The sequence below is a fragment of the Kogia breviceps genome, chromosome 8 (assembly GCF_026419965.1).
Source record: "Kogia breviceps isolate mKogBre1 chromosome 8, mKogBre1 haplotype 1, whole genome shotgun sequence".
NCBI classification, from domain to species: Eukaryota; Metazoa; Chordata; class Mammalia; order Artiodactyla; family Physeteridae; genus Kogia; species Kogia breviceps.
Genome location: NC_081317.1, coordinates 17297864 through 17311289, shown reverse-complemented (window position 1 = coordinate 17311289; position 13426 = coordinate 17297864). Strand labels below are relative to the sequence as shown.

The 13426-nt window shown below is 44.4% G+C and overlaps 1 protein-coding gene across 5 annotated transcripts in view; it reads right to left on the bottom strand.

Annotated features, from left to right (window-relative positions):
- ASTN2 (astrotactin 2) overlaps positions 1-13426 on the bottom strand; it is a 911658-nt gene that overhangs the window by 352987 nt on the left and 545245 nt on the right. For all 5 annotated transcript variants that reach the window (XM_059071227.2, XM_067040875.1, XM_067040874.1 and 2 more), the window contains one exon: positions 9191-9341. In XM_059071227.2, the coding sequence (XP_058927210.1) occupies positions 9191-9341 (151 nt within the window). The remainder of the gene's footprint in view (positions 1-9190; positions 9342-13426) is intronic.

The window sequence follows — 13426 nt, the reverse complement described above, 5'->3', positions numbered from 1 at the left end:
ATCCCTGCCACCACCATCCTCATCATCCCCGCGTGAAACATCAGATAATAATAATAACAGTGACGATACTTCATGCCTACTTAGGGCCAGGTGCTGGCCCGTTGTGTTTGCATTATCTCAGTGAGTCTTAACAGCAGCTTTGCCAGGTATTATTATCCCCTTTTACTCAACAGGAAGGAACCCAAGACCCAGAGGCCTTAAGTAATCTGTCCCAAGGTCACACGGCTGGTGAGTGACAGAGCAAGTTTTGGGCCCAGGTTTCTCTGATGCCAGAAGCTGTGCCCTCCTGAAGGCAGAGGTGATGGTAGAAGGCAATACATTCTCTCTCATGGTACCTTCCTAAGGTGAAAAGGTGTTTGATGCAGGTGCATGAAACACAATTAAAGTGTCAGTGATGACTCCAGAGATGCTTACAAAAGGGAAGCAAAGGGATGGAGATCCGCCCCCACCATCCCTCTCACTGTATGTTTGTTTTCCCCACCAGCCAATGAGTTCAGCCCTCGCCTCCACCCCATGCTGCCTGTCCCTCCCCTCAGATCCTTCCAATGCTAGAACCACTGCCCTCTGGGAACATATGTCATGAGATTTCAGGGCCCTTAGCAATTCCTCGGGCCCTCCCCAGGCTGGTCCCAAGCTTCCCCTCTGGGTCCAGCATGCGGTCCACACAGCTGGCCGCCGCCTTCCTGAAGGGCTTTATTCCAGCTTGCAGCCAACAGGTGGCAGAACCAGGACTGAAGCTTCTATCCCCTGCCTCCAATTTGGGGCTCTTTTCCTCCACACCATCCTTCTGGGAAGCAAAGGGTAAAACCCATCACTTTGGAAGCGCGGGGGCTGTTCCTTGACTTTAACAGATAATGACTTCCACACAATAAAACCAGCTTACCAGAAATACCATCAGACCCAGCAAATCTGGGTCCCAAAGAAATAAAATGAGGGGGAAAAAAATAGAGACAGCTTCAAATGTCATGGGAGGAATAATGTTTAATGTCATAAAAGGGTGCATAGGCTTTAAGAGAATGCCACACATTATAATCTTGGAAACCCCAAACTGCACCCCCCTCACCCCCATATGTAGAAGGGAGGACGGCTTTATTTGAAGTTCACAAAGAAAAGATGCAAAAGCACAGCTCCCAACTGAAAGGGAACACCCTTCCTTTTCACCTCCCAAAGTCTGAGCCTTGTGTACAGGCATTGAATCAAGAGGCATAGCTCCAATTTCCTTCTTTGGAAATTTCCTTCACTGACTCTCCCTTTTTCCAATACTCACTCCCTTTTTCTTCCTCCAGATCTCCTGGATACAGACGAGGAAAAAGGAACCCTGGACATTGACGGAGCGTGGGGAGAAGGAAGTGTCCCCTCCTTGTATGCTCCCTGACATGGGGACATTCGCTTTATCCTTGGGGAACTATCCTCAGCCTCTGGAAATTGCATCTGATGAGGTGAGAGAGTAGCTCTGGATTTAGATAGACCTGGGTTTGAATTTATACTCTGGTCAAATTTCTCCTGCTTTCTGAATCCCTTTACCCACGGACAAGTCAGTAGTGTTAATCATGCCCATCTCATCAGACAGCTATGAGGATTCACTGTGATGATGCATTTTAAGCACTTATCCCAGGGCCTGGTCCATAATCAGCACTCAAACTCTCTCGAGATGCATATCCATCAGTGAAACTATTATTGATATATTTGATAGCATTGATTTCTTTATTAATTAATGCCATCGGTACTAGTATTACTGCTAAAGGTGCATATAGAAAATTCTCTGTCTGGATAAAGAGGATGTGGCACATATATACAACAGAATATTACCCAGCCATAAAAAGGAACGAAATTGGGTCCTTTGTAGAGATGTGGATGGACCTAGAGACTGACATACAGAGTGAAGTAAGTCAGAAAGAGAAAAACAAATATCATATATTAATGCATATATGTGGAATCTAGAAAAATGTTACAGATGAACCAGTTTGCAAGGGAGAAGTAGAGACACAGATGTAGAGAACAAACGTATGGACACAAAGGCGGGAAAGCGGTGGGAGGCGGTGGTGGTGGGATGGATTGGGAGAGTGGGATTGACATGTAGACACTAATATGTATAAAACAGATAACTAGGGGCTTCCCCGGTGGTGCAGTGGTTGAGAATCTGCCTGCTAATGCAGGGGACACGGGTTCGAGCCCTGGTCTGGGAAGGTCCCACATGCCGCGGAGCAACTGGGCCCGTGAGCCACAACTACTGAGCCTGCGCGTCTGGAGCCTGCGCTCCGCAACAAGAGAGGCCGCGATAGTGAGAGGCCCGCGCACGGCGATGAAGAGTGGCCCCCGCTCGCCACAACTAGAGAAAGCCCTTGCACAGAAACGAAGACCCAACCCAGCCCTAAATAAATAAATAAATAAATAAAGACAGAAATCTATAAACAATTAAAACCCAAAACCAAAAACCAGATAACTAGTAAAACTGATTAAAAAAAAAAAAAAAAAAAAAGGCAAGTATCTCCTTAAAGCCATTAAATAAGAGGTTCTTTACAAGCACCTCACCACATAGGCATGTGGTACTTTCTGGGCAGTGTATGTTGGCGAGACAAACAATAATAAAATTGGGTCCTGTCTATGGACTTGTCTGAGCAGAAAGCACTTTGATGAGGACACCATATGAAAGATGCTTTGGCCTTTAAATCCTGCTGCCCAGGCCAAGCACCTCTGCGACGGTCTGCATAAAGATGCTTTGCCTCTTGACTGCATATTTATGAAGACGTTTAATAAGAAAAAATGTGACAAGCGTCATTCCTCCTATTTTGGACCCTGGCAAAACCTATCCTGCTTGGATCGTGAATCCATCACACCCCCTGTCGCTGACCTGCAGGGATGGAGAGTCCATTTCTGGGCTGAAGACCCACTTGGCAGGGCCCAGACCCCACCAAGGCTCAGCCCTGCTCTGCCTGTACAGAAGGGCAGGAAGCCAGGCACACTGCGCTGGGCTTCCCAGTCAGCGGGGCCTGGGCTGGGCTTCAAAGCGAGTTCTCACTCTTCTGATTCCCCTTCCTTGTGTCCCCCGCTCTTCTTGAGTTTTGTTTCCTTTAATTACAGTCCAGTTGAGTCACTGAAAGGGGAAACCATGAGGAATGGAAAGAAGCAGCCTCCCTCTCCCTAATTGAACCAGATGTCAGTCTTTGTTCCCTCTGAGTGGTGCCAAAGAGGAGCCTGACCTATAATAAATGAAAATTTGTAACTTTACTCATCTTGGCTTTTTAAAAGGCAGCATTTTTGTTGTTGTTGCCTCTCAGCATTGCAAGGGCAATCAGGGTCTTCTGGTCCTTCCTGATACCTGGGAGGCCAGATGGCTTTTTAGGTCAAAGTGGGAAAAAAATAAAATAAAAATAAGAGGGAGAAAAGGAAATGGGAATGTGGTTGGGTGACTTGCAGGGGGTGGGGGAGAGTGGGATTGATCTGGAATTCAGAGGCAGGGCTGGAAACTGACATTAGACACACCTCCTAAGAGACACCATCTCTCTATAGGGCCCAGCCAGTGTATAAATCTCTGTACCTCTTTCAGTCCTAAATTTCCATGAAGGCTCCTAGCACTGCCCTTTTTCCCCACACTCCTCTGTGCTCTTTCCATACTCCCATTCCCAACCAGACAGTTTCATTTTTCTCATGTGTAAAGCGGAGATAATCATAAAACCCAGCTCATAGGATGACTGTGAGAATTAAATTGGTTAAAATAAGCAAATCACTTAGAATCACGTCTGGCACACAGTCACTGTGAGGATGGTTGCTCTTACAGTACTAGTTTTTCTCTTTTGTAAAATGGATACAATAATACCCATCTGGGGGGGTGGTTATAAGCAATGAACTGCCATGAACATAAGTGAAATGGCACACAGTAGGTGCTCAACGAGTGTTGGTTCTCTCCCACATCTCCTCCCTTCCCTCTGGTGTTCATATCAGCCCTGTGGATATTCTTGTGCAGAGATACAAAGTGACCTGTTCAAGGTCATGCTGCAGCCCTGTCGAAGCCCATCTTGCCTTCTGAACTAGCTTATAAAAAAAGGCAGGGCTGCTGTTCTTGTATCCTCTGTTACATTCACAGTGCTGGATACAGTGTTGCTAAGTCAATACTTGGACTCCTACAGTGGCAACGATGATGCTAAAAGGCCATGACCTAGGAAGGTACAACTGCATGGAAGGAGTTTTGCGATCAAATCTTGATTCTACTACTGCTTCCCTACATGAACTTGAGCGACTCCCACATCTTTCTAGCCCTTTGTTTTTCTGTCTGTATAGTGGGAGAGGTGCTGGCTTGGTTAGAAGATCTCCAGGGTCCCTTCCTGGTCTGTGAGTCCAAGCTGCAGGAAAATGGGTAGATTAGAGATGGCCACACATTCTTGGCTACTCCTCTCATGGACAAGTGAAGTTCAGTTCATTTCCCTTGGATCTGAGCTGAAATCAATGACCTGTTTGACCAATAGATTGTGGTAGAAATGATGTCCTAGAACTTCTGAGGCTACGTGCTAAGAAGACGTACAGCTTCTGCCTAGGCTCTTGGAGCACTTGATCTTGGGATACTTCCTTTGCAAATCCAGCCTCCACGGCATGAGAAGCCCAAGCCAAATGGAGACACCATGGGCAAGTGCTCTAGAGACGGACCCAGCTGAGGTCTAACAGAGCCAGGATCAACTGTAAGCCACACCAGCCCCAGAACCAGACATGTAAGTGAAGGGATCCTCTGGAAAGCAAATCCTCCAGCTACAGATACACTACCTGCCATGGATCAGAGACAAATCACCCAGCTGAGCCCTTCGCATATTCCTGACCCACAACACTGTGAGCAAAACAAACTAGTTGTTTTAAGCCAGAGTTTGTTTTTTTTTTTTTAACGCATGCTTTTCTTAATGTAATTAATTTTTCAAATTACTAACATTCTCTAAAAATCAGGTATGATCTTCATACAGCCATATTTTTTAAAAATGAGAACTATAAACTGTGTTCTAGATAACCACTGTTCAATAGAACTTCTTTTTTTAAGTTTTATTTTATATCAGAGTATATTTGATTTACAGTGTGTTATTTTCAGGTGTACAGCAAAGTGATATTCATATATATGACATATATATGAGATATATATGTCATATATGATATATATGACATATATATGAGATATATGACATATATATTGTTTTCCAGATTTTTTTCCCATTTAGTTTATTACAGAATATTGAGTAGAGTTCCCTGTGCTATACAGTAGATCCTTGTTGATCATCTATTTTATATATAGTGGTGTGTATATGTTAATCCCAAACCCCTCATTTATCCCTCCCTGGCCCCCCCTTTCCCCTCTGGTAACCGTAAGTTTGTTTTCTAAGTCTGTGAGTCTGCTTCTGATTTGTAAATAAGTTCATTTGTATCATTTCTTTAGATTCCCCATATAAATGATACCATACGACATTTGTCTTTCTCTGTCTGACCTACTTCACTCAGAATGATAATTTCTAGGTCCATCCCTGTTGCTGCAAATTAGGTTTATGACACAATAACAGAAAACTGGAACACTGACGGTGAGTTGTGAATTGACATTTCTAAAGGGGCCGAGGAGGATACGTTTTGATCACCAGATTGTCCGGGGTTGAGTCCAATAAAAGTTTCCTTCTGGAGCTGGGAAAACCAGGATAACACAAGGGAACAGAGGCAGTGAAACGCTTCAGGGGGCAGCAGTTACTCAGAGACGGTGGGCATACCCTCCACAGGGTATCATGATTAAGTGCTTACGGTTGTTTTTGGTTTTGCCGTCTTTCTTGATTAGAATTTTGCAATGTTTATACTGCCACACAGAATAAATGGGACCAGAGCTTACTCTTCAAGCTGTGCGTTGCTGACTTCATTATGTTTGTCACATTTCTAATAGATAACTTTTTTTTTTTTTCCCTTACTCTTTAGCACATTGAAGGGGAACACAAGACTCCCTTCCCTCCCTCTTTTGATGCTTCATTCACTTTTACTTTCTCTATCCCTGGTCGAGAGGTGAGGGTCTCCCTGGAAATAATTAAAAATCAAAATAACAGGAAAATGTCTTATGTATCATCTCCAGGATCAACCTCCCTTCCCATATTATTTGCTCACCTGCATCTGTGTTCTAGTGCTCTTGTAACAAATGACCATGAACATGACAGTTTAAGAAACACACATTTATCTTGCAGTGCTACAGGTTAGAAGTAGAAAAAAAAGCCAAGTGGGCTAAATTCAAGGTCTCACAACAAGGCTACATTCCTCTTCTAGAGGCTCTAGTTGGGGGAGGGGGAACCTGTTTCCTTGCCTCACCCAACTTCTAGAGACTTTCCTTAACTTAGAACCCCCTTCCTCCGTCTTCCAAGCCAGCAGTGCGGCATCGCTCTGAGTTCCTCTGCTGCCTCTCTCTTCCATATTTAAGGACTTTGGTTGCGTTGGGCTCATCCTGATGACTCAAGATAATCTTTCTCTTCAAAATGCAGCTTATTAGCAACTAAATCCATATGTGAATTGAATTCCCCTTTGTCATGGAAGGTAACATATTCACAGGTTCTAGGCAGTAGAATGTGGACATCCTTGGGGTCCCTTATTCTACCTACCACACACATCCTATGAGCCTCTCCAGTTTGGGCAGCTGCATGCCTGAGGACCCATTATCCCAGGAGCGGAGTAGCACAGCAGAATCAGAACACCAAGCAAGAGAAGGAAATTTTTTTTTTTTCAATTTTGGGTTTCAGAAGTTGAGGTCGAATTAGAAGGAATAATGATAATAGTCATAATAGGAAGAATCTGTGATCTGTTAGAGAAGTGGCCTCCCTCCCACCCATAAAGACTACTTGATCTGGGGGGGAAGAGAGCAGTGTTGGAAGTCAAGCAAGATGACCTTGTTAAAGAGACCCTGTCTCTATTCCCACCAGGCGAATGACATGGGTGGTTGGAAAGGACGAGGGCTGTAGAAAATCAGGTGGGTCTGAAGGATCTGAAGGCAAAGGGGGGTGGGGTCTGTGTCTCACTTGCCAGATAGTGTCCAGTGGATGGCAAATGTGGTTGAGTGCTCTGCCCTGACATGAAAGCTGCCATCTACAAATGCCTTCATGGTCTGTCTGGATCAAGAGGGCTTCGGCCAGCTCCCCTCAGACCCTCATGTCCTGAGGGCTGTGTAGAAGAGCTGCTGGACATGCCTCATTTCCTCAATAGGGTGGGTAAGCTGTCTTATGGTTAAAACCAGATGGCCTCCAATGACGGGTGGTGGAGATGAAGCGAACCGGCAGCAGATGCCAGGATGGACCATGCACCTATAGATCAGGTGGAACAGGGAGGTCCTGGCTTATGCCAAAAAGGAAGGAGAGTGATGGACAAGGGCCAGATGAGACAGCAGGTACTACAGTTGAGAGGTGATGGTCCACATCAAGCATCCCCTCACTCCCATGCCTTACAAGTACCTCGGTCCCCTTGGACTTAGACATTCAGGAAGTGGTAGGAGGCAGCACACCTAAGCTGAACTAGAATTACGTTTCCACTGCCAATGGATGGAGCAGAAAATAAATAAAATTCAGTTGTAGAAGCAGTATAGGAAATTAAATACATATGGTGCTCTTGAACTTCTGTGGCCCCAAATATCATATCATATCCCCCTACATAAATACATCAGTAGCTGTGGCTTTCATCATATCACACACAAGTGGCACTGGGTAAATCTCAAATAATTTCCAGTTACATTCTTTGGTTTTTCAGAAAGCCGGTGAGTTCAAGAGCTGTGGCTTTCTTTGAAAGATTAAGAAACTGAGGCTAATGAGGTCAACAGAGATTTTAAAGCTCGCCAATGACCAAGTCAGGGCGTAAGCCCACTTCCCTCAGACCAGAGCCTTCTTTCCAGGGTTCTTTGCTGCTGTCTCTTCTCAGCTCCTCAGGAAAGCAGCCCCAAGTGGCTCTGACACTGAGTACTGGAGACATGTTCTTGGGCCTCCATCCTGCCACCTTGTGGTGAGACCTTGGAAAGTCACTCTGCTTCCTACATTGGCGGCAAGTAGCTTCAGGAACAACAACTAATTAGCTCCATTTGGCTCTAGTGGAGAATCAAGTAAAGTGATGGCGAGGTTGGAAAGGGGCCAGATCAAGAAGGCACTGAATACCCGGCTAAGGTGTTCAGCTTGTAGGACAACGTTTCCCAAGTGTGCTTCCAACACACTCCCACGTCTCACACATATACACATTACATTGTTACAAATTCAGGTTCCTGGGACAGAAACCCGTCTACAGAATCAAAATTTCTAGTGTGGAACCTGGCATGTGCATTTTAAAAACAAGCACCTGTGGTCATTCCTATAAAACAAATCATCCAGTTAAGGACCCTCTTCTATAAGCAACAATGATCCTCACATAGCTTCTTCTGTGTCCTTATCCCCCATTTGATATTAAAGCTCCATGCAAACAAGGCCACCACCCCCGCTCCACGGCTTTGCCTTGGCCACATCTCCACTCTTTTCCTAATGTACGTTGACCCGTCTTTTGAAGCCAGTTAAGACACCAACTTCTCCAGGAAGCCTTCTACAAACCTTAGGTCTCAGCTGAAACTTCTCTTCTGCACAGGTGACATGTTCCCCACCGAGCGCACAGAAATAAGGCAGGCCCTACCTCACTCTCAAATGGACTGCAAGCTTCCTGGAAGGCTAAACCCCAGTGTGAATACACTAGGGACAGCTAAAGCCCCAACTCATTTCTTCTGAGAACCTTTATACATGATCGTATCCAGAGGTGTCTCTGGAGATCTGTAAACAGAATTCCTTCAAAGGTGTTCATTGTTCTACCTGGGGATTGAGAGCGACCACACCCTCAGACCCTTAATCCAATTAAGAGCTTGCAGCGGATTGGTGGATCTTGTACCGGTGGGGCAGGGCAGGGGCAGGGCCTGGGGTGTTGGTGAGCCAGAGGCCAGGAGCTCTCAAGGACCTACCTATTGCGTACTAAAGCTCTGATATCTCATTTCATTCCTCCAACACTTCTAGGAGGTAAGTTTAATTATCCCGCTTTGCAGATGAGGAAACCAAGGCAGCCTGCTGTGCTGAAGGCCACCGAGGTAGGTGCTATGAGTAGCATGAGCTTCCTTGACCAACTGCCCCTTACAGGGAGGGGCCTCCAGCGTGTAGCCTTCGCACCTGGGCCAGCACCACGTGCATAGGCCAATGGCACTTACCACACATCCCGAGGAGTCCACCTGGCGATCAGACACACACTTGAAGTTTCGAGTACAGCCCCCATTGTTCTGAGAGCAGTCACGGACGGGCCCAAAGGAGGACAGCAGGTCATTGATGGTTTCAAAGTATGTGGACAGCATGGCTTCTTCCCTTGGAGAGAAAGGAGATGGTTAAATTCCAGAGACATCTGTATCACTGGGTTAAAAATAATTTTAATGTGCATTTATTACTTTTGAGATCATCATTTATTATACTTGCAATGAAGAAAATGAAATACATATTTTAAAAATAAGAAGTCAAGAAAAAAAGAAACAAATTCAATAGGTATATCATCATATGACACGATGGTTGTCTAGCTTTTGCTGTTGTATTTTTTTTGGCTGAAACTCACGTCTTGCGGGATCTTAGTTCCTTGACCAGGGATCGAACCCCAGCCCCAACAGTGAAAGTGCCGAGTCCTAACAACTGGACCACCATGGAATTTCTGATGGTTGTCTAGTTTTGATAAAGAGGAATATATTTGGAACTTGGTACCCTTTATTTCATTAATCCTCATAATTTTGGAAAGTAGGCATGAGATTTCCATTTTACCAATAAGTGAACTGTGGCTCAGAAAGGTGAAGTATCATTCACAAAGCCAGGACATGGAAGTAACCTAAGTGTCCATCCACAGAGGAATGGATAAAGAAGAAGTGGTACCTGTATACAATGGAATATTACTCAGCCATAAAAAGGAATGAAATAGTGCCATTTGCAGCAACACAGATGGACCCAGAGATTATCATACTAAGTGAAGCAAGTCAAGAAGAGAAAGACAAATATTATATGATATCACTTACATGTGGAATCTAAAAAAAAATACAAATGAACGTATTCACAAAACAGAAACAGACTCACAGACACGGAAAACAAACTTATGGTTACCAAAGGGGAAAGGGAGGGAGGGATAAATTAGCAGAATGGGATTAACAGATACACACTACTATATATAAAATAGATTAAGAACAAGGATTTACTGTAGAGCACAGGAGACTATATTCAATAACTTGTAATAACCTACAATGGACAAGAATCTGAAAAAAAATGTATATAATTGAATCACTTTGTTGTACACCTGAAACTAACACAATATTGTAAATCAACTATACTTCATTTAAAAAAAAAAAAAGAAAAAGGTGAAGTGTTTTGAAGGTCACCAAGCCTATACTGTGGCAGAACTAAAGTCCGTGCCAAGCTCCATCTGAGTCCAAAGAGAAAGTTCTTCCCACTATACAACTCTCAACTTGCATTATACATGTTTCTACAGAGTCCAGACCTCCCCATAAGAACTCTGCAACTCTGCAAAATTCCTGTTATTCCAACGTTGTGTATATAAATTGAAGCTATGGGAGGTATGGGGCTTACCCCAAATTAATTACACAGCCTATAAACAGCAGAGCCAAGATACAAACACAGAACTGTCTGACCCTCGTACCCTAGAACTTTATTTTTCAGACTTTTGCATACAAATCACACCATCAATAATGGTAGCATCAGCTGTTGTAAAGGTGACAAGATTTTAGGCAAATGCATGACTCTTCCCAAATGAGGTTCACAAGACACAAGACTAGGCTAGCTACCATAATCCATGGATCTGCCAAAATTCTATTACATGAGAGATACAAATGGAAGATTCTGGAAAAAGGGTCCCAAATAAGGAATATCCTAGCACTGGATTATTTATGATGCCTACACTTGCAGGAGATATTATTAAAGGGACACTACAGGCAGTAAAAAGAGGCACTATATTCTTCCATGTTGTATGCCTCATGAAATCTGGAATTTTGAAAGAAGGGAGATGCTGGTACATGTACATGTTGTAAGAGGAGGCCAGTGAGCACTATTGTTGATGTCTCTGGACCATCCTTCATCACTTCCCCCATCCTTTCTCTCCTCAGGCTTGGAGCTCCAGGTTTCAGTCTCCTAGCTTATTCCCCGACTCCAGCCTTATCCCCTTGTACCTCATCTTTCATACTGACTGCCAGTGAACTTAATAAGTCTCCGCTCTAATTAGATACCCCATGGATCAATAGTTCTCCATTACTTATAGAAGAAAATCTAAACTAGTTTCATTGGCATTCAAGGTCCTTCATAATCTGTTCCTGCCTACCCACCTGGCTACATTTTACCTTGTCCTCATAGTCTTCATTTGATAGCCACAGGTCTCTTCTCATTCCCTAAACACACAAACTTAGGTCAGGTTCACTGAAAACACACTCTGAGACAGAGCACTGCATATATGAGGTTTATCAAGGAGCCCTCTTGGGATATACTTGTAGGAAGTGAGCAAGGCAGGATTGGGCAAGGGAGAGGCTGTTCTGCCATGTGGTTGATGCCATGTAGATCTGAAGCCTCAGTTGGTCCTCAGGGGAGCTCTGGAGCTTGGATGGCCCTTTAGAGACACCCTGAATGGAGGCAAGGGATCCAGGCCTCTGCAACACCACACCAGCCAGTCATTGGTATGGCTGCCATCTGGAAGGGGGTAGGTATCCTTGGGAGAGGCAGTTCCTTGTGGCTGAAGGCAGGGCCCAGTGAGGGACAGAGCTGTGAGCCTCAGCCACATTCTGGAGGATGGGTGGGTCAGCCCTGAAGAGGGGATCTGTGTACAGTACGTACCTTTACTTTTCTGAATGCTTAACCATGCTTTACTGCCTGGGATACTCATCTCCAAATTTTCCCCTGACAAAATCCTAAGAATCCTTAAAAATTCTTCAAATTCAAGTTCATATTCAAATTCATTCATTCATTCATTCATATACTACAAATGTTTATTGAGTGTTTATTATGTGCCAGGCACCATTCTAGGTACTAGGGACGCAGTAGTGACATTGGACAAAGTCCTTATCTCCACCACGCTTACTGTGACCTCCTTTGTGAAAACTTCTCTACTTCCCCCAAGCAGAATTAATTCCTTTTCCCTTTGAGTCCATTGTTTAAATCTATTATTTTACTGATCTTCATCAACAACTCGATGGTTTCCCAAAGAGACTGTAAGCTTCTTGAGTGAAAGGCTCATGACTGAGTTATTCCACTTTAGCCCCCAGCACAAGGCCTGGTAAGAACTTGTGTTAAGTAAATGTTTTTCAAGTGAAACAAAGAAAACACCAGAAGGCATGGATGCCACCGCCACCAATCAGTAATTTTACCAAGAGTATCTCCAAACAGGACACTCCCCTGCCTACCCCCAACTCTGGGTTCCCATCCCAAATCCTTCATGCTCAGGGCTACTGTATAGGGACAAAAAAGAATATGTGAGGAAGAGAGCTGCAAGCTTATCCATCACTTCCTAACTTTTATAGACTGAGGTCAGGGTAACAGGTAGATGGAGGAAGAGAATCAACAGTCCCTGAACTGAAGCTCTTTGGAGATCTGCCACTTTTGAATCATGGAAAGGGTTGAGGGTCCTGGAAAGACATTAAGGCTATTAAAATATTAATATCCTGAGAAGAAGTGATAAGTGAGGGAAGGAGATAAAGACGGAGGGAGAGACAATCTGAGAGAGTGTGAGAGCAAGAAAAGAGATAAACATATAGAGAATGTGCTAGAAAGAAAGAAGAGGAACTGAGAGGCAGAAACACCCTCATCCAGAAGAAGGTGGATGGATGGATAGATGGAAGGATGGACGAACTGACAAGTGGATAGATACACACAGAGAGAGAGAGAGAGAGAGAGAGAGAGAGAGACACACACCCAGGAGTGTCATAGAGAGGGAGATTAAAAGAGGAAAACGGAGGCAAAGGGTGTAAAGAGAGAAAAAATGCAGAGCTAGATCAGGAGAAAGAAAGGGAGAAACAGGAGTAAGACTCAGAGATTAAAAAAGGAGAAAATACCAAGGTAAGGAGGACTAATGTGGAAGTGTACAGAGGAGGTGGAGAGGAGGGAGGGAGGGGAGGGGGGAGAGAGGAAGGGGATGGGGGAAGGAGACAGACACAGCAAGACAGAGAATGAAAGTGAAGAGAAAGATACTGTACGAGTGGAAAGAGCAGAGACAGAACAACAGAGAGAAACAAAGGAAGAGGGGAGAAAAACAAGCAAAAATTTTCACCTTCCAGGGCAACCTGGAGACAGCTCAGGCTGTGCAAATAAGGAGACTGTTAGCTTTTGAGAGCACTGATTCTGCATAAACATCAGTTATACCGGGGGAACATTATTTAAAACACAAAGCCTTGACACCGGGGCTGTTACTGAGTTGAGAG